This window comes from Nicotiana tabacum, chromosome 3 (genome assembly GCF_000715075.1).
Source record: "Nicotiana tabacum cultivar K326 chromosome 3, ASM71507v2, whole genome shotgun sequence".
Taxonomy (NCBI): domain Eukaryota; kingdom Viridiplantae; phylum Streptophyta; class Magnoliopsida; order Solanales; family Solanaceae; genus Nicotiana; species Nicotiana tabacum.
In genome coordinates this window covers 194,156,919-194,176,762 of record NC_134082.1, presented here as the reverse complement: position 1 = coordinate 194,176,762, position 19,844 = coordinate 194,156,919, and the positions used below count along the sequence as shown (strand labels likewise).

At 32.9% G+C, this 19,844-nt stretch overlaps 1 protein-coding gene across 3 annotated transcripts; it reads left to right on the top strand.

Moving 5' to 3' along the window:
* The first annotated feature begins 456 nt into the window (after nucleotides 1-456).
* LOC107785796 (homeobox-leucine zipper protein MERISTEM L1) lies at nucleotides 457-6,694 on the top strand. 3 transcript variants are annotated; one of them, XM_016607168.2, is made up of 12 exons: nucleotides 457-832; nucleotides 2,004-2,276; nucleotides 2,421-2,538; nucleotides 2,702-2,890; nucleotides 3,585-4,025; nucleotides 4,127-4,228; nucleotides 4,436-4,636; nucleotides 4,756-4,930; nucleotides 5,023-5,294; nucleotides 5,644-5,739; nucleotides 5,834-6,217; nucleotides 6,365-6,694. In XM_016607168.2, the coding sequence occupies exons 2-11, from the start codon at nucleotides 2,044-2,046 to the stop codon at nucleotides 6,203-6,205; spliced, it is 2,199 nt and encodes a 732-aa protein (XP_016462654.1). In that variant the 5' UTR covers nucleotides 457-832; nucleotides 2,004-2,043; the 3' UTR covers nucleotides 6,206-6,217; nucleotides 6,365-6,694. The 3 variants fall into 3 exon arrangements, with proteins under 3 accessions (XP_016462654.1, XP_016462656.1, XP_016462655.1); XM_016607170.2 differs by lacking the exon at nucleotides 457-832 and adding an exon at nucleotides 1,173-1,406; XM_016607169.2 differs by lacking the exon at nucleotides 457-832 and adding an exon at nucleotides 1,249-1,471.
* The last annotated feature ends 13,150 nt before the right edge of the window (nucleotides 6,695-19,844 follow it).

The window sequence follows — 19,844 nt, the reverse complement described above, 5'->3', positions numbered from 1 at the left end:
AAACAGAATAAAGTATGCAGAGAAAAATAAGTGAATAATCAGAGGCGGATTCATGGTTTGAATTTTATGGGTTCAACCTCTAAAAGTTTTAGTATTGAACTCATTATATTGTTAAAGTTATAGATTCATATCTACTATTTATTTTTATTTTAGATAACTTTTACATATAAATTTATATTTCATGCCGAAATTATTGAGTTTAATTGAACCTAGCACTGCTAGGCTGGATCCAACCCCTGTGAATAATAGGTTGTTAATTCTCTTTTCTTTTTTATCCCTTGTTTAATTTACAAAGAATTTTTTTTTACTGTACTCTATAATAATAAGCTTAGAGGAAATGAAGGAATGGGAAGAGATAGTGTTGAGAGTTGAGACTCTTGAATCCAGTAAGAATTGAGCTGTGTGCATGAGGTGTCTGCTGTTGTTAATAAGAAACCATAATAAGTCTGTTTCACCATACCCCTATAGTGGAAATTTAAACATCAACATGAGCTGCCAATTCTCTCTCTCTCTCTCTCTCAACAATAACATTAACACCTCCACCAGCCATTAATGCTATTTCATCCTCTCTATACGCTCTGCATTAACTCCTTCTACTGCATCATCTTCTTCACCTGTTCCCTTCCCCCATTTTTCCTTCTCCAAATCCTCTTTCATTCCTTAAATTCCCTTCACAAGAAAAGTTGTTCTTTCTTGTCCGTCCATGAAAAAAAAAACACAAGTTTTCATCCTCCAAAAAGTGGTTTAATACTTTGTCCTGAAAACCAGATCTAAACCCTTGGGGTTTATTTGCTTCTCTTCTTGCTTTTGTCCAAGGCTCATCATACAGACAGTAAGTTAAAGTTCCATCATTCTCTTCTTTTTTTCTTCTCTTGCATTTTTCAAAGGCTTACTAGCTTGTTTCAGAAAACTACTATAGGTTTAGTATAAGCGGTAGGTTTTAGTTTTACTTGTTGTTCTTGCTTTGACTTCTATTCCTTCTCCGTTATACCATTACAGAAAGAGGTTGTTGGAGTACTCTACCAAGGTATTCGTTGACGTTATAACATAAGTTTTGCCTAAGTTATAGAAAAAGGAAGAAATATAGGCATTGTCCGTGTTCACACCTTGTCAACTCTGTCTTTTGTTCTTATACTACTATAATTTTCCCATTTTATTCTTTTGGCACTGTCGAAAAGAACTTCTTTTCTTTGTCACGTCAAGACAGAGAAAATAATATAGAATAAAAATGAAGTCTTTGTTTGACATCCCAAAACCGAGGTCATTTCTTCCCCTCAAATATTTGTAGCCAGTCAAAACAAAAAAAAAACCTAAGCTATCTACGCATAGAGACAAGAGAGTCAGTAGAGAGAGAGAGAAAGAAAGAGAAAGACGTCATTCTAGGGTTTGAAGGGCTATATCATATGGTGAGTGTAATAATTCTGCCGCAAGATGTCTTTTGAATTATTTTGAGAAGCTCAATTCTAGAAAAGTAAGTCGTTTGAACTACCTCTTTTGACTATCCACCTCTTTATTTGTTGCTTTTACGTGTATGCCTTTCTCTTCACTTTCCTTTGATACTTCTTTTTCCACTCTTGAGATCTGTTTTGGATCTTGAGCTAGGAAAAGTATAATTTCTTAATAACAAAAATCCATAATTTTCTGTTCTTAAACGCCGTGAAGCAGCAAATAAAGAAAACCTAGAACAAAAATAGAAGTTTTAAGTCTTCACATCCCAAACTGTAAAATCATCAGTTGGAGTATTGTTTTTTTACAGAATGAGCATTATGAAGGCGAAACAAAAATAAAAACCAATTAAAGTATTAGTCTTAGCTTTTTCTTCCTTTATCTATTAAAAAATGGCAAGTTTTTCAGCTTGTGATTATACGTACATGGTTTTGTGAAAAAATTAAATTATTTCTTCCTTTTGAATCTTGAACTTTTGCCTTTTGTCCACACTTCCGTATAATCTAGCATGTGTATGGTTTGTTCACAGAGATGGGCTTTTGCTTCTTCTTTTGCAGATGAAAAATATTTAGCTTTAAGAGAAAGGATAAAGTCAAGATGTTTAAGGGAAACATGTTTGATAGCCACCATCATTTGCTAGATATGTCTGCCCATAATAAAACACCAGAAAATGAGATGGACTTTATTCGAGATGAAGAATTCGAGAGCAATTCAGGTACTGATATCATGGAAGCTCCTAATTCAGGTGATGATCAAGATCCAAATCAACGTCCAAATAAGAAGAAGCGTTACCACCGCCATACTCAGCATCAAATCCAAGAAATGGAATCGTAAGTCTATACTTATCGTAGTACACTTTTAGTGTATATAACTTAAATTCATATGGAAATCGTCGCAAGTACTAAATGTAAAGCAAATGATCAATAGACCATTACATTGGTTATTTGAACTAACTTTCGTCAGTGTTTAATCAGGTTTTTCAAAGAATGCCCTCACCCTGACGATAAACAAAGAAAAGAATTGGGAAAACGACTAGCGTTGGAGCCTTTGCAAGTGAAGTTTTGGTTCCAAAACAAGCGCACCCAAATGAAGGTGAGCCTCTCTTTTCTTTTTTTGGGAGGAGGGTTTAATAGTCACTTTTCTTAATATCTAGGAGTAATATCAAGCTATGTAAATGCTTGAGAAAAATTCAAACATTTTGGGAATCCATTAATTCTTGCTGCAAATTAAGGTAGTTTGGTGTTAATTATTGCAGGCTCAACATGAACGATCTGAGAACACACAGTTGAGGAATGAAAATGAGAAGCTACGAGCTGAGAACGTAAGATATAAAGAAGCACTCAGCAATGCAGCATGCCCAAATTGTGGAGGGCCTGCAGCCATAGGCGAGATGTCCTTTGATGAGCAGCACTTGAGGATTGAAAATGCTCGTCTTAGAGAAGAGGTAATCATATGTCCATTTTGTCCTATATTTGCTTGAAGCGAATACTCACAGTACAATAACAACAAAAACCCCGTTGAAATCCCACAAGTGAGTCTGAGGAAGGTAAAATATACGCATACTTTACCCTTATCTAATGACGGTAGAGAGGTTATTTTCTAAAAGACCCTCGGCTCCTAGCGAATACTCACAATGTTAAAAAAAAAGTGTATCTTGATATTTTATAAATGTTGTTTGTCGCATTTTTCAGGTTACTATTTTTACTTATTATGGATTATTACACTATAGGTATTGAGTTTCATGACCATTTTTTAAAAGCTATGTTGTAGAATGTTATTTGCCTCATATTTCAGTTTTCTAATGCAACTTATTATTATTATTATTATTTTCATTTTAAAACCAATGCAACTTATTATAGACTACTATATCTGTATTGAATTGCGTGATCATTTGTTTTAAATAAAAGCTTAACATGCTGTTTAACCTGCTTTCTCATCTTTTTTCAATAGACCAAGCACGTAAGAAATTCTTTTTATAATGATATGATATTGATAGTTGAACCCACATGACCTTGCTTTGGTATCATATTAAATTGTGTGATTGTTTCACCTAACATATAAATAAATTTGCTTACTGCAACTATATAAAAATATGCTTTGGCGGAAGTATAAAAGTTAAATTTGTATTTATCCTACAGATTGACAGGATATCTGGAATTGCTGCGAAATATGTTGGAGGGAAACCACTGCTTAATTTTCCTCAAATTCCTCCTCCGGAAGCATCTTGCTCACTGGATCTTGGTTTTAGGCCTCAATCAAGCCTTCTTGGAGAAATGTACAGTGCTGGTGACCTTCTTAGAACTGCAATATCAGGCCTTACAGATTCTGAGAAGCCCATTGTTATTGAACTTGCTGTTGCTGCAATGGAGGAACTTATTAGAATGGCTCAATCTGGAGAACCCTTATGGATGCCAACCTCAAACATCAATTCTACTGAGATTTTAAGTGAGGAGGAATATGTTAGAAATTTCCCTCGAGGGATTGGCCCAAAACCATTGGCACTAAAATCTGAAGCCTCACGAGAATCAGCAGTTGTTATCATGAACCATATTAATTTAGTTGAAATTTTGATGGATGTGGTAGGAATTATATTTTTTATTGTGGTTTTGCTTATTCTTCATTCTTGTTTTTTCATTGCTGAATTTTTCTGTTTTGTTAATTATTATTGTATTGATTTCAGAACCAATGGACAAATGTTTTTGCTGGCCTAGTATCAAAAGCAATGACCCTTGAAGTTTTGTCAACTGGCGTAGCAGGAAATTATAATGGAGCATTGCAAGTGGTATTGTTATACTACTATAGATATGCTTCTTGTACTACTCTTTGTTTTATACATTATATACATATATGTTTGTATGTATATATCTATAATGATATTATTATCATTATTTGAAAATGTGAAGCTAGTACTGCAAACTCTTTCATTCTTTTTTAAACGGATGGAATATATTCTAATGGATATTTCTGTTGTTATGTTTTAACTTTTCAGATGACAGCTGAGTTTCAGGTTCCTTCTCCACTTGTTCCAACTCGAGAGAACTATTTTGTGAGATATTGTAAGCAACATGCTGATGGAACTTGGGCAGTGGTTGATGTTTCCCTTGACAATTTACGCCCTACTTCTGTGTCGCGCTGCAGAAGAAGGCCATCCGGTTGTTTAATTCAAGAATTGCCAAATGGTTATTCCAAGGTAATGCCATTTTTGAAAGTATAAACTATTACCTGATAATGTAAGAAAACCTATAATTATTGTCACTGCATAAAAGTTAAACTCTCTATTATGTACTTTAACACTTTGTTATTCTCTAGGTTACGTGGGTTGAACACGTTGAAGTGGATGAAAAAGCTGTCCACAGCATCTACAAACCTCTTGTCAATTCAGGTCTTGCATTTGGAGCAAAACGCTGGGTAGCAATATTAGATAGACAATGTGAACGGCTTGCAAGTGCAATGGCTAATAACATCCCAACAGGAGATGTTGGAAGTAATACAAATAAATCTCTTGATTTAGTTTTCAACCTTGTTATAATGGTAAATTCATTGTGAATCTCTATTAATGTTAACAATAATTTGCAGTCATCACAAGTCCAGCCGGACGAAAGAGTATGTTGAAACTGGCTGAGAGAATGGTGATGAGTTTTTGTGCTGGTGTTGGTGCCTCGACAACTCACACGTGGACAACGTTGTCTGGAAGTGGTGCCGATGATGTTAGAGTCATGACTAGGAAGAGTATAGATGATCCAGGGAGACCTCCTGGTATAGTCTTGAGTGCTGCAACATCTTTTTGGCTTCCGGTTTCTCCTAAGAGAGTTTTTGACTTTCTCCGGGATGAAAACTCTAGAAGTGAGGTAAATCATTAAGTCAAATTATCTATGTTGTGATGCATATTATTAATAGTGATATTATACTATCTTTTCAACCAAAAAAGTTAAACTGATCATCTGATATAAGTCAAATTTTACATATTGTGTCACCAAATTTAAATGGTAATAGGTCTACTTAACTTTTATTGAACTTGTACCGACGTCATGTGATATATTACACCACTATCACATTGATGATAAATGATACTCCATCACATCATTGCATATGGATTTTCCTTTTTTGGTTGATTTGGCCGAATGCATCAAAAGTTATTAATGTCCATGTAATTTAGATCAATTTTATGTCATCTGACCATCTGCTAACTATGTACAGTGGGATATTCTTTCAAATGGAGGGCTTGTTCAGGAAATGGCACATATTGCAAATGGTCGTGATCCTGGAAACTGCGTATCTCTACTCCGTGTTAATGTATGGTCTTCTTATTTATCTACCTCATTATATTCGTTTGTGTTTACTCTTGCTAGTACGTAGAAAATTAAAGCAAGCTTCTCTGTTTCTGTAGAGTGGAAACTCAAACCAGAGTAATATGTTGATACTCCAAGAGAGCTCCACTGATTCAACAGGCTCTTATGTTATTTATGCACCAGTCGATATCGTTGCCATGAATGTGGTGCTAAGTGGTGGTGACCCTGACTATGTTGCTCTCCTACCATCTGGTTTTGCTATCCTTCCAGACGGATCGACAAATCATAGTGGAGATAATCCAGAGGTTATTGGTAATGTTGGTGGATCTTTATTAACTGTTGCATTTCAGATATTGGTTGATTCAGTCCCTACTGCAAAACTTTCTCTTGGATCTGTGGCGACTGTCAATAGTCTCATCAAGTGCACCGTTGAAAGGATTAAAACAGCTGTAACATGCGAAAATGCTTGATCCAAATTTAAGGTAACACTTCTTTTAACTTACTACACCAATTATTTATTGCAATTACCAAATTAGTGAAATTGTACACTGTCAGTGCATACAAGTTAAACGCTTATTATGAATTTACAGTCTAAAATTTTGAACTTATCGTAGTGTTTTTGTGATCAGTGGCAGACCTTGAAGAGAAAGGAGTTAAAAGAAAGTTGCATTATACACATGCATTTGCGAGACAAAGGGAAGGAGTCGAGAGCGCACCTCAAGGAAATCCTTGCAATGTGGTGAGATTGTTGTTTTGGTTAAAAATTAGATAAGCAGTAGGCATTTCACCACCCTGCAAGGGTTTGTAGGTTCGGGTATTGACTTCACCAGTAATGAACTTTTGATATGTAAACCAGGAACTTATTACTTATCAGCATATAGTATAAACTAGAAACAAAGCTTTTGTATGGACTTTTTAATTTGCTTTAACAGTTGGTATATTTATTTGTGTTTTTGAAAGAAGTTTAGTTTTACTTCTGAGACTTTATGTTTGCTAACAAATTCGTGTATTCGTTTTTCACAAGTTGTTGCATTTGAAATATTTTGATTTTGAAATATATGGCATCACTTTCCTGCTGAGAGGTATAAACTAACTAAAGTCTAGACCATCTGTTGAATGAAAATTGTAAAATGATTCTTCTTAAAGCCGTATGTCATGCATGGCTTCCAACTTATCATATTCTTGGCGAAAAACCAAAATCAGTTTAATTTGGAAACTTTTTTTCTTTAACTATACGAGTTAATTAAGTTTAATGATGATAAGAAATGGATAAATGGGAACATGAGGAAGCAACTAGAAGAGAACAGGAGTAAAAACAAACTGTTTTTCATACTAGGTTTGATAAAGAAAGAAAATGAGGTCATACTTTTTGTTTAATAGAGTATAGTATATGTTATCTGTTTTCAAATCATAACATAATTGTACATGAATACGCCACTGCATATTTCTGGCAATTTTACTACCTAATATATCCCAGAAAATCAACCAATTGTTCAAAATGAACATCATATATCTACTCAAGTACGTATTTTACATTTGTTGCAAGCATTTCCATCTGAAATAGACCTATATTGAGAAAGGAAATAGAAAAATATTTCTATAGTGTGTAGGATAAAAGAACCACACTAAATTTAATGGCATCAACTTTTGGAGTTGTTGCATATCACATAAATGAGCCGTGCGAGACTTTGGTAAAAGTTCAATAATGCCACTTCTCCTGGTGGTTCCCATTTCTGGCACTAAATGCAAATCCGATTGCTGTACAATAGAGCAATATCATTGCTAAAAATATTGAACACCTTAATTAGTCCTTATAATACTTAGTACTTAATATACCTTAAAAGGAAAATTAAAGCAGTGCATATTTGAAAGGTTCTTTCATTTCTTGACTCAAGTTTGAAACTTCTAATTAAAACCGAAGGAGAATATTCATTCTACCATATAGATAACACAAATTTTCACATTTTACTACTCTAGCGTACCTGTACGCGTGGATCATCACTACAAGAAAAGGCTCATTTTGTGGGGTATTTTTAAGTTTTGTGGCGGTTTCAAAAAACGCCACAGTTACCTTCGCCACTAGCATTTCTGTGGCAATTTTGTAAAACCTCCACGACGACCGCCACAATATAAATTTTTAATTTGTGGCGGTTTCTAAAGGCAATTGGCGACGGTTTGTAACACCCAAAATATGATCTCAGTGTTTTTTAAAAAAATAGTGTAAGAGGGTTATAAACCCCCACAATTTGATCTCAATCTTTAAAAAAAAAATAATCATTGGCAGCTTATAACTGCCACAATAGTGGAAAATTTTAATTCAAGGATTCAAAAAATAAACTCAACAACTCATACAACATAAATCCAATTCCATTAAGAATATCTATAGTAACAAACATCAACACATTCAAATTCATATCACACTAAAGTTATAAAAACACATATTTGATAATTTAAACATTATACATTCTACAGTTGCCCATAATAAGTAAATATGCAGATGTGCTAAGTATTTGCTTGGCGATTTGTATTGCTGCCACCTGATCATATTCTCACATCCACCGAATAAAGCAGGCTCACTTTACACATCACATGCTGAAACAAAAAATTTTGATCAAAAACTTATAAAGGAATAAAATTTTGCCAACAAGTTAAAAGGAAGATCTTGGTATATAAATAAACGAAAGGTCTGATTCTTCTTACAAATAAATCTGTTACTTGATCCAACAATAGCATTGAACTGAAGTTGTTAGATACTCGTATGAATAAAAGCTAAAGTACAAAGCTATTTCCTTGGATATCATCACAACACTTACATCCACAAACTATTTACTTGATAGCATAAATTCTTGCCATATATTCATGAAAATCATAATGTAACTAATAAATCATAAGTTAAACACTATAAGCTTTCTAATATTTAGAATAAAACAAATAAATTATAAGTTGTAATTTATCCTAATGATTAACAAACTTGCATCAAAACTGAAGGCTAATAACACTAGGAAATTGAAGCAGAAGAAATGAACTGAATAAAATAGGAATGGTCTGATAGGAGTAGTTAGTTAAACAAACCAAGCATGTTAAAATCTGTTGGATCCAACTTCAAACAAAAGAAGCAACAAATTAAAACGCGCAAAACTTTTTCTAAGGCATGAATTCCACTAGTATCTATATTATCAGTAAAAACTACAAGAGAATATATCACAAATTACTCTTAGTTACTTAATGTAACCTGGAGAAAAGATGTGAAAAGATTTAGGAGATGAGTTAACAAGCATCACTTACCACTCAATGCCATCATAACAACATATCAATCTGTTAAACCAAAATATGCATAAATTAGCATTCAATCAATTTGGCTTCATCAAAGTTTTTGTCCCTAGAATTACTCCACAGTAAGAGATCCTCTTATGGGAACACATACCAATGCAAGATATAAAAAATAAGGTGAATCAAATGTGAATACCATTTCTGAACATAGCTTTAAACCAAATATGAATACCATCTCTAAACATACCTATAAATGAAATAAATAAGCACTACTTAAAGATGCAATATTGTTACCTTTAGATAAAACACCATATTGAATAAAAAATTTATTCGAATTTATATGCATTTGTTGCTAAATAAGTAGCAGTATTTGCCTCGACTACATCATCAATTAGATGGTCTGTAGCTAGCTATATCCCAACTCTTAGTATGGCTCATTCTCATGACCTTCATCTTTCACAACTTCTTCTGTATCATATAAATCTCTTAGCTTTAGGTTTACTAAAAATACTTCATCTTTAATTGAAAACATCATCTACACAGTACACCATATTTATGCTTGAAATACTTCGATGTAAGGCTCATATTCTTCACCCTCAATCTCGAATAATTATATAGAAAGTTGGAGTTCATTTTCTTTTTTCCAAATAAATAAAACATTAGTAGCATACAAATAATTTACCTGCCTAATGATCTTTGTATGCTAGAATTATTCAAATTTGAAGGCATATATAAAATATGCTCAAACACTTATGCGAGCCGTACATAAACTAGTTTTTACAACAAAATGAGTCAACTTACCTGATAGCGGGTTTGAAGTTACACCATGTCCAGTACTCTTAGAAACGCGCACATCTGCAATAATGATATGATGCAAGACATATTACTAGAGGAAGTTTTTATTTGCAGTAATTCATTTTCTAAGGAAAGTGAAAAACTAAACTATTAAAGTATGAGCTAGAGAAGGAAAAATTTGTCACCATAGCAAGTAAAATATATGCATTCATTAAAGACCTTGTACTGTCTTGATATTCCTCAATATAGAAGTGAGAAAAATATTAGGAAGTTCCCTGATTGAATAATCGACAGAATAAAATGCATTTATGCTCTCCCATCAACACCAGCTCTAATGTGATTAGGGGTAAGGCATGGGCCTTAGGCCCGCAAATTTGGGGGCCCCCATTTTTTAAAACGAATAGGCTTATAGGTATTTTAAAAATGATATTTAGTATTTTTAATACAAAATTAGAGTTTTTAATATAAGAGGAAATAGAGCTCTTTAGATATGTAAATAAAGTAATAATTTGACATATTCAAAATGGATAGATGAATAGTTTTCTCAATGTTTCAGTTTTACTCCTTCATTAGATAATGTATAAAAAAATTCACGCTCCCTTTCTTATTATGTCCAAGTCAATCTTTCCTTTCTCCAATATCTTTATATTTCAGAAACCCCTATATATTTTCTTTCTTTCTTTTTAATATTCTTACTCACTTGCTTTCTCCAATATTTTATTACTCACTTTCTTTCTACAAGATTTCATTAGCTCCACTGTTCAACAATACTTTTAAGCTTCCAATAATTCTATACTTCTATTGCTCTATAAAATATTATCTAATATCAACAATATCTCAAGAAAAATTAAATGAGCTGGCTATATTATCAATTGAATAAAGATAATTAGAGAAAATCGATTATAAAAAAGATTATTAACAACTTTGTATCTCAAAAAGTTAGAAGAATATACTTCAAATAAAAACGTATGCTATAACTTTCTTTTAAAAAATTAGGCCTCATATTAAACTTTGGCCTTAGGCTCTGCATATACTTGAGCCGCCCATGTCTCCCATATTATATTAATTTGTGGGTCAATCAATTTCAACATCACACAACATAACTAAATTCTAATTGGAATCTAGAAAAGCTTTGCCTTAAATAAAGGAGCTTCTTACTACAACACTGAGTAGTCTGTAGCCTGAAGCAAAACATCTAATGGTCTTCCCTCGAATGTCAATACTCTTTAAAAAGGAGAATAAATTTTAAGCTAGATTGTCCATAAGGGTTTCATTACTGGCTCAAGCAATAACTACAACTGGAAAACCCAAATTCTAGTGCTACTGAGATAAAGAAAATAAATGAAATTAAGAGGAAAAGTAAAAAAGAAAAAACATCACCTTTAGACGAGCAGTGACATTCTGAAGTTGATTCGCCCAAATGGATACTTCACTTCAGAAATTCCCAAGACACAATGCAATACCAATAAATCGTATTCCTAGCCTGAAAACACCTTAATAAAAAAACTACTTAAATTGAAACAATGGAACAACACAAAAGACATAATCCGTGATTCAAAAATCAGAGCAGGGGCCATAAATTGAGAAGAAGAATAATACTTACAAAATGTAACTAATATGGACAGAAAATTGCGAGAGAGTGCATCTGAAGGGAAGCAATGCACTAGAGAAGAAGTAGTTCAGCCGAAGTGTTGAAAAGGAAAAACCTAGGGCTAGAGGCATAATGGAATTAAAAGAGGGAAAGATTCGGGAAATATTTTTGGAAGAGGAGGAAGAACTTACCGCGTTTACTTTTCGAGCAAAAACAAGGGAAATTTAAGGTAACAAATAAGTTTTTGAAAAAATTAATTATTTTTCCAACAATAAAAATAATATTTTTGAACATAATAAAATTGCTAAAATCCCAAGATAAAATAAAAGTAACAACTAGTTACAGATGTATTGATATCGTACTAATTATTTAAAATTTTAATTAATGAAATATGAATATCTTTTGAGATGTTAAATCTAAATATATTTTTATCTTTTAAATATAAAAAAATTGAAAAAACTATTTTTGGGTAATTTTGTTTATAACAACCAAATAAGATCTAAATTTTAAATGTTAATATAGGTGTATAACAACTAGTCGTTAATATAGGCCAAAAAATACGGACATATGAGGTTGTTATAAAGAGGTTTAACAATTTTTTTTTCATTCTACTATTTAGCTACTGGTGTCATATTCTTAAAAATTGTGAAAAAAGTTCATCCACAATAAAATCAATATCTTAATATTGATAAGTGACAAATAAAGAGAGGAAAAAAAGCCTTCGAGTTTTTAGAAGTTGAAAATTAAACTAAGATTAATTAGTATTCCTAAATTGTCTATGCTATTTGTTACTCCCTATGTTCCAATTTATGTGAACTCGTTTCCTTTTTGGTCTGTCAAAAAAGAATGACCACTTTCTAAATTTGGTAACAATTTAGCTTAAACTTACAATTCTACCCTTAATGTGAAGCTTTTATAACTACACAAGTATCCTAGGCCTCTTTCTGACTTGTTTAGGACCACAAATTTCAAAAGTCTTCATTTTTTCTTAAATTTTGTGCCCAGTCAAATAAGTTCACATAAATTGAAACGGATGGAGTAGTTCATTTAATTCTGTCTAATTAGGATTCACAGTCGGAATCATGTAGGAATAGGTTTTCAAAATTCCAGTCAAATTTGGTTTTTAGTATTATAAATAGTGGTGTAGCTACATAATTTTCTAGGTGGAGAGATAGCATCGATGTAGAGAGATTCAAGAGTTTATAAATAAATAAAAAAGCCTCCTACCATGCTTGGTCTCTAGTATGATAAATTTCTTCCGTATAGCCTTTGTTGAATTTTTTGCTTGTGCTTAAATTATTTTTTGGGGTATTTCAATCCTTTAAATTGGTATCGAAGCCTATGTGAGATCTGTCAAAACAGGTATGAGATCCTAAAAATATATGGATATTCTATCACTTAGTTGTCTCATTTTATTGTGTTTGATGGTAAAAATAATTTTGAAACTTGGTATCAACAGATAAAGAATTTTTTAAATATTGTTGGATTATGGTCCATTATTAACGAAGGATTTGAAAACTCTAGAAGGCACAACATTGATTAGTAACACAACAACGTAATTGGAAAAAAAAAAGACAATTGGATTGTGAGTGCGATATTATCTTGCCATCAAGGTCAAACTGCATGTATCTAACAAATCTTGCATGCAAAGTAATTAAATGAGGCCTGGACAATGTCATATGTTACCACCTAGAATCCACCATAATACGGACCTGCTTGAGGCCTCAAATCACATTAAACAACGCTAAAATCACGAATCACACTTCATTTCGAACTTGATAAACTTTAGAACTTCGAATTTTTTCACTCGATGTCGAAACCTATCAAATCACGTCTGATTGACCTTAAATTTTGCACACAAGTCATATTTGACATTACGGACCTACTCTAACTTTCGGAATCAGAATCCGACCCCAATATCAAAAAGTCCACTTCCGGTCAAACTTCTCCAAAAACCTTCAAATTTCTAACTTAAGCCAAATGACCCCAAAATGACCTACGGGCCTCCAAATCCACTTCCGATCACGCTCCTAATACCAGAATTACCATACGGAGCTATTCCTAGAATCGGAATCCCAATCGGACATCGATAGCATTGAAACGCACTTCAACCCAAATTTATGGAATTCTTCCAAAATGCCAACTTCCACAATAGGCGCCGAAACGCCCCCGGGTCATCCAAAACCCGATCCGAAAATATGCCCAAGTCTAAAATCATCATACGAACCTGTTAGAATCTTTAAATCCCGATTCCGAGGTCGTTTACTTATAATCAACCCTTACTTAATTCTTTCAACTTTAAGCTTCCAAAATGGGAATTTTCTTTCCAAATCCACTCTGAACTTCCCGAAATTCAATTCCGACCACGCGTATGAGTCATAATACCTGAAGTGAAGCTGCTCATAACCTCAAACTACCAAACGATACGCTAGATCTCAAAACAACCGGTCGGGTCGTTACACTTAGCACCATAAGACTTGATGATTTAGAATGTGATTTCACGACATATTAGATGTCCCTTAATCAACAGAGATATAAAATAGGGAGGAGGTATTGCTATCGAAGGAGATCAATGATCAACCTACAAAAAAAAAGACAACAAATTTTGCGAAAATAAATCAAGAAGGTCAGGATTCAAAAATAGATGAAAAAGAATCAGAGGAAAAGTTAAAATAGATGAATTAATTGCAAGTGGTGCACCACTGAAAGAGGATGGTGTTTTACAAGAAAAATTACTGGATAGTCAAGATGAGCCTAGTAATAAAGAAGTATAATGATACACCAAGAGAAAGTTTCTGGTCATCTACTCAAGATTGAGGCGGAACTAGCTTGGGATCCAGAACCACAATAACTCATGATTACAGATATCGAAAATGGAATAAATTTTGTGCCATTATTCGAGATTGCATGTTTCAAGGAGTATGATGAAATATTTATTGATGTCATTACTCTAAAACCTATAGGACGACTAATTGGAATTGAATGGGTGTACAAGGTCAACCACAAGGCAAATGGAGAAGTAGATGATTTCATAGTAAAAGAAAAATATGTTATTGATATTTTGAAAAGATGTATCATAGGGAAAGCCAAATCAATTATGATCAATTTTGTTGATACAATATATTTTAGAAAATTAATGAGAGCCTAAAGTATTTGATTTCTACAAGGTTTGATGTTACTCGTGGCATGCTCAAGTTTGAAGATCTTGGTTTAAGGAAGACTGTTGGAAACTAAACCAAGATTAATTAGTATTCCTAAGCTCTCTAGATTTGGTATTTGTTACTCTATTTAATTCTATCTAATTAGGATTCACATTCGAATCCATGTAGGAGTAAATTTTCTAAATTCTAGTCAAGTTTGATTTGTAGTATTATAAATGAAGAAATAATCCAAATAGTCGCTCACCAATTATTTAAACTAAAAATAGCTGGTGAAGGTATAACATATGCATAATATATGTATTATGTGTATAATAAATGTATAATCTATGTATATGGCTAGGAAAAAAGTAAACAGAGAATATGAATGGCTATTTGTATAAAAAGGGGTGTAGCTATATGGTTTCTAAGGTGGAGAGGTAACTTCGATGTAGAGATATTCAAGAATTTATAAGTGAATAAAAAATTCCCGTTCTCTATCTAGTTTGTTAAATTTTTTCTATATAGCCTTTATTGAATTTTTTACTTGTGGCTAAATTATTTATCGGGGTATTTCAATCCTTCATTAGCTAAAGATAATATACAAAAAAAAATATCTGAAGACAATAAAAGAAAAACTAACAACTAATATATGGAGATAATGGAAAATCTCAGTTTTTGTGTCTACTTTTTGTAGGGGTAGAATGTTGGGGAAAAGACAAAAAATAACAAGGGTTAAAATTGGCATAAATTGCATCAATTTGTAGAAATTTAACTAAAATGTGCAATTTGATTAAATTTTCAAAAGATGGTAAAAAAATGACTAAATATTGCATGAGTTAGTGGCCTCCAATTTGTATCGAATGGCAAAGATTTTGCAGACAATTAAATTTGTATTTCTGGAGGTTATCAGAAACTTCCACAATAAAACTGTCACAATATGAATAATTTTGTGAAATTTAGAACCAAAAAGAATTATTTTGTAGGGGTTGACGCAAACACCACAAAACAAAGGTATAGTGGGAGTTTCTTATAGCTCCATAAATTAACCGCCACAATTTAACAATTTTTTTGTAGTGTCAGTTCCAAAATCCTTCACCCTGGTTATTCCTATCCTTTCTAACCAGGCACATTAACTCCATACCTATCTATACCAAAATAAAATGTAAATAAACACTGACTATTCGTGAATATAGTAAGATTTCCACATTGCATAAAGCAGAGCCTCTAATGCCAGAACATATGGACCATTTCAACTTGGTAGTAAACACTGTACTATTTCTGCTTGGTAGTAAAATGTACGTGGTTCTGCATAAACATTGTACATTTCATACCTATAGTAAGATTTCGACATAATATAAGCAGAGTCTTTAATTTGATGCCAACCACTTCAGCTTGGTAGTAATTGGTGCTCCACAAACATTGTACTCTTCGTACTTATAGTAAGGATTTGCTAATGACATGAGCAGCTAGCATTCCAGCTTAATTGGTATTATAATCGAGTAACATCGTGGTTTATGTTTTAATTATGATTTTGATGATGCATGTAAGTGTAACCCGGCAGATAGTTGCGGAAGATGATAACGAAGACGATTAAAAGTAAATACTGTTACATTAAATATATATATGATGCTCTTTCTTTTTTAGCCAGTATATATTAATGTCGTTCTATATTTGGAGACTGTTTTAACTTTAAAAGATTTTAATTCTTCCCTCAATGACATGCTCATGCCTCATATATAGTAATAGAAATGCCATGGCATATATTAGACCAGAACACAAGTTCTAAGAATATGTCTCAGAAGTATTCAATTTTTAAACTCGATATTCATTTAAAATACTGCTATACAAAATGAAGCTGAGTAGCGTATAATTTGAAAGTGGATGGTTGTTAAGCATATTTGAGAAAGAAATGATTTTACCAGAATATCTGAATGTTGTCGAAAGAAAATTTAAGGTAAACAGTGTAACTTTTTCGTCTGTTTGAGCTAATTAATTGCCAGACAAAGGAAGCAGTCACCCAGAAAGACACAGTTGGTACAAATCCATTAATCAACACTATACGCAGACTTAATTAACAGAAGAACAATTAATAGCTAGATGGTCTATTTCTGATACTAATAAAGTACATTCCACTTCATATAGTACAACTAGTTTTGTTTTGGTTCTTGATCTCTTCCTCCTCTAGAGTTCGAATTTTTGTGGTCATGAGGAGGCACAAAATATTTAACATGGTGAAAGGAAAGTGGTTCAGACCACTATGCTTGAGTTATTAATTTAATAATCAATTAATATAAGTTTTAATTAATTATTAAATAAAATAATTAGTCAATACCTTCGTAACCGAATATTATTTGTGACGATTCGGGCCGCTACCAAAATAACATTTGTCGGCGACTATAGTTGCCGCAAATAACAAGGAAAAGAAAAGAAATTCAAAAAATGCACTTTACCTTTAGTGGCGACTTTTAAACTTTTAGTGGGGACTTGAGTCGCCAGTAAAAATGTTAACTTGGTATACCGGAGGCAAAATGGTTAAAAGCAAACAGTTAACTACCCACATTATCCACATGTTGGATAATAAACTTTTTAAAAACGGGTCAAATATAGATAAGAACCATATTATCCATTTTAGAAAATAATTAACCAATAGGTAACCAATGGATAACCAATGAGTTTATCTTTTACATTTGTGAAGCCTCAAAATTGGAAGTTCCTCAAGTTTGAGAGACTAAGAGTTCTCCCAAAAGTGACCATATTCAAAAAGTCATGGATAATATGGTTACCATACTATTTGTTGCTATCTCCGATCTAGTTTTCTAATTATTGTTTTGTTATTGCTTGCTACCAGAGCTTCTCTCACCTTCTTTAGCCGAGGGTCTATCAGAAACAGTCTCTCTACCCTTCCAGGGTAGGGGTAAGACTGCGTACATCCTACCCTTCTCAGACCCCATTGTGGGACCACACTGGATTGTTGTTGTTGTATATTATTCACCGGCTAACCCACTTTTTATCCGTATTAAATATGGATCGGGTCGAATAATTTATCCATTTTTATTACCCGTTTTCGATCTGAACCATATCCACGCGCCCCTCTCCGCCCGTTTGTCACTCCTAGTCGCTACTATGTTAGGGGATCTAGTAGTACAATGGCAGCGACAACTTTAATTTTGGTGGCGACTAAACCGCTGGTAACTCATATTTTTAAGTAAATCTTACTACTAATTGCTCAAATAAATAACGGTAATCAATTTAAAAATACAATGAGGGTACCAAATACATTTCTTAATAAAATTAGTAAAAAATTTTATCACCGTAATATAAATTAAGCAATTCAAAAGAACATTTCAATTTTCAAGGTATTTACACATGGAAAAAAAAAAAAGAATCGTCAAAATATTTTTAAACTCTTGCTTGTCAAAAATCCCCATAAAAGGATTCTAAAATCCTAAAAAAGAGAGCAAAACTTAACTCGATAACTTGATTTCAAGGAGGAAAAGAATTAAGAAAATATAATATTTTTTTATTTATAATTTTCACACATGATGCATTAATTTGAACTGCAACTATAATTTTACCATCTATCATTAAATCTTAAAATTAAGAAGAGTGTAGATATTCGGTGCGGAAAATTTTTTATCTTATATATTTTACCTGTTAGGCGAAGAGATTAAATAAAAGTTAATTAATCCTCACCGTGAAGTTATGACACTGACATGAGTTGTTAGTTCGATTACATAATATAATATTTTGTTGTTTTAAAGTGAATTAATAAAAATGAAGCTCTCTTCTATCTTTAAATAAAATAATTAGTCAATACTTTGTAATGATATTATTTGTGATGATTCGGGGTAGTCGCTACCAAAATGAACATTTGGCGGCGACTATAGTTGCAGCAAATAGCATATTTTACTTTAGCTTTGGCGGCGACTAAAACTCTTAGTTCTAATGGGGAAAGCAAACCATAAAACTTGCTCCACAATTCGTAATGGTCTTGATTTTTTTGTGAAATATCTGGACAAAATATCAACTATAATAAATTAAGAATTGTTTTTTCCAAAAATTGTACCAAAACATGTGTTACTAACATCTCCTCCTGCCTGGGCATCAAAAGTAATAATCCTTTGGCAGATACCTAGGTTTTTCAATAATTAATGGAAAGTCTTATTATAAGGACTACCAACACATTATTGATAACATACCTTCAAAACTCTCAAACTGGAAAACAAACTGCATGAACTTAGCTAGGAGAGCCACACTTATATCATCGATCCTATCAAGTAACCGGCCTACTACATGCAATATAGTCTCCTACCTTCAAAAACTCAAAAAATAATTGATAAAATACAAAGAAGTTTCCTTTGGGGGTACTAATGAGACTAAAAAGAAATTACATCTTATTAGTTGGGATGTTGTCAAAAATATTTAAAAAAAGAATGGTGGATTGGGCATAAAGAAAGTTAGATCAAAAAACTTAGGACTACTGGGTCGCCTAGCCTAGCGATTAGCTAATAATCCGTTGAACCTATGGGAAAACATTTTTATCAAAAAATACATTAATCATTCCAAATATAACACTTCCTTTATTTGGAAGAGTATTCTCAAAGGAGGGTCAATCTACCAACAAGGTGTAGCATGGTCTATCCACCAAAAATCACCCCTAAATATTTGGGAAACAAAGTGGATTCCTAACGATAATAGTTTTAGAAGTTATGTGACGGGACCTCTCAACAAATATGAGCTAGCTCTCACAATTAGAAATATTAGAGCAAACAATATGTGGAACCCAGGAAAAATCTCCTTAAATATCCCAACTGAAATACAAGAAAGGATTACATCCATTATCTTCTCTCTAGAAGGTAATAAGGATACTTTAATATGGGATATTAGCAATAAAGGTACATTCACAACAAATTTGTGCTACGATGTCACGATCCAAAATCACATGTATCGTGATGGCGCCTATCACGATATTAGGAAAGCCGACAACTCACAAATAACATGCATCTTTAATTTGAAGCATACTGAAATAGGCTTAAGTAAATGAAATCTCATAATAACTGAAAGAATACATCGTAACTCAATATAGAATTTCCCAAAATTCGGTCACTGAGTACATGAGCATCTATACAATAACATGGTCTGACGGTGAAAACACTGTCTAGGAAGGAAGAACAATATAAATGAAACAAAGAGGAAAAAGAGGAGAGTCAAGGTCTGCATGCGCCAAGGCAGCTACCTCGATAGTCTCCAAACTGAACAAGCTCCAACGCTAACTACCTCCATGCCCGGAAGTATCTAGATTTGCACGCGAAA

Bases quoted from the DNA above. Each gene is read 5' to 3' on its own strand.
- LOC107785796 (XM_016607168.2), top strand. From the start codon at position 2,044: ATGTTTAAGGGAAACATGTTTGATAGCCACCATCATTTGCTAGATATG. The intron at 2,539-2,701 runs GTGAGCCTCTCT...TAATTATTGCAG, and splicing joins ACAAGCGCACCCAAATGAAG to GCTCAACATGAACGATCTGA. The intron at 4,026-4,126 runs GTAGGAATTATA...TATTGATTTCAG, and splicing joins TTGAAATTTTGATGGATGTG to AACCAATGGACAAATGTTTT.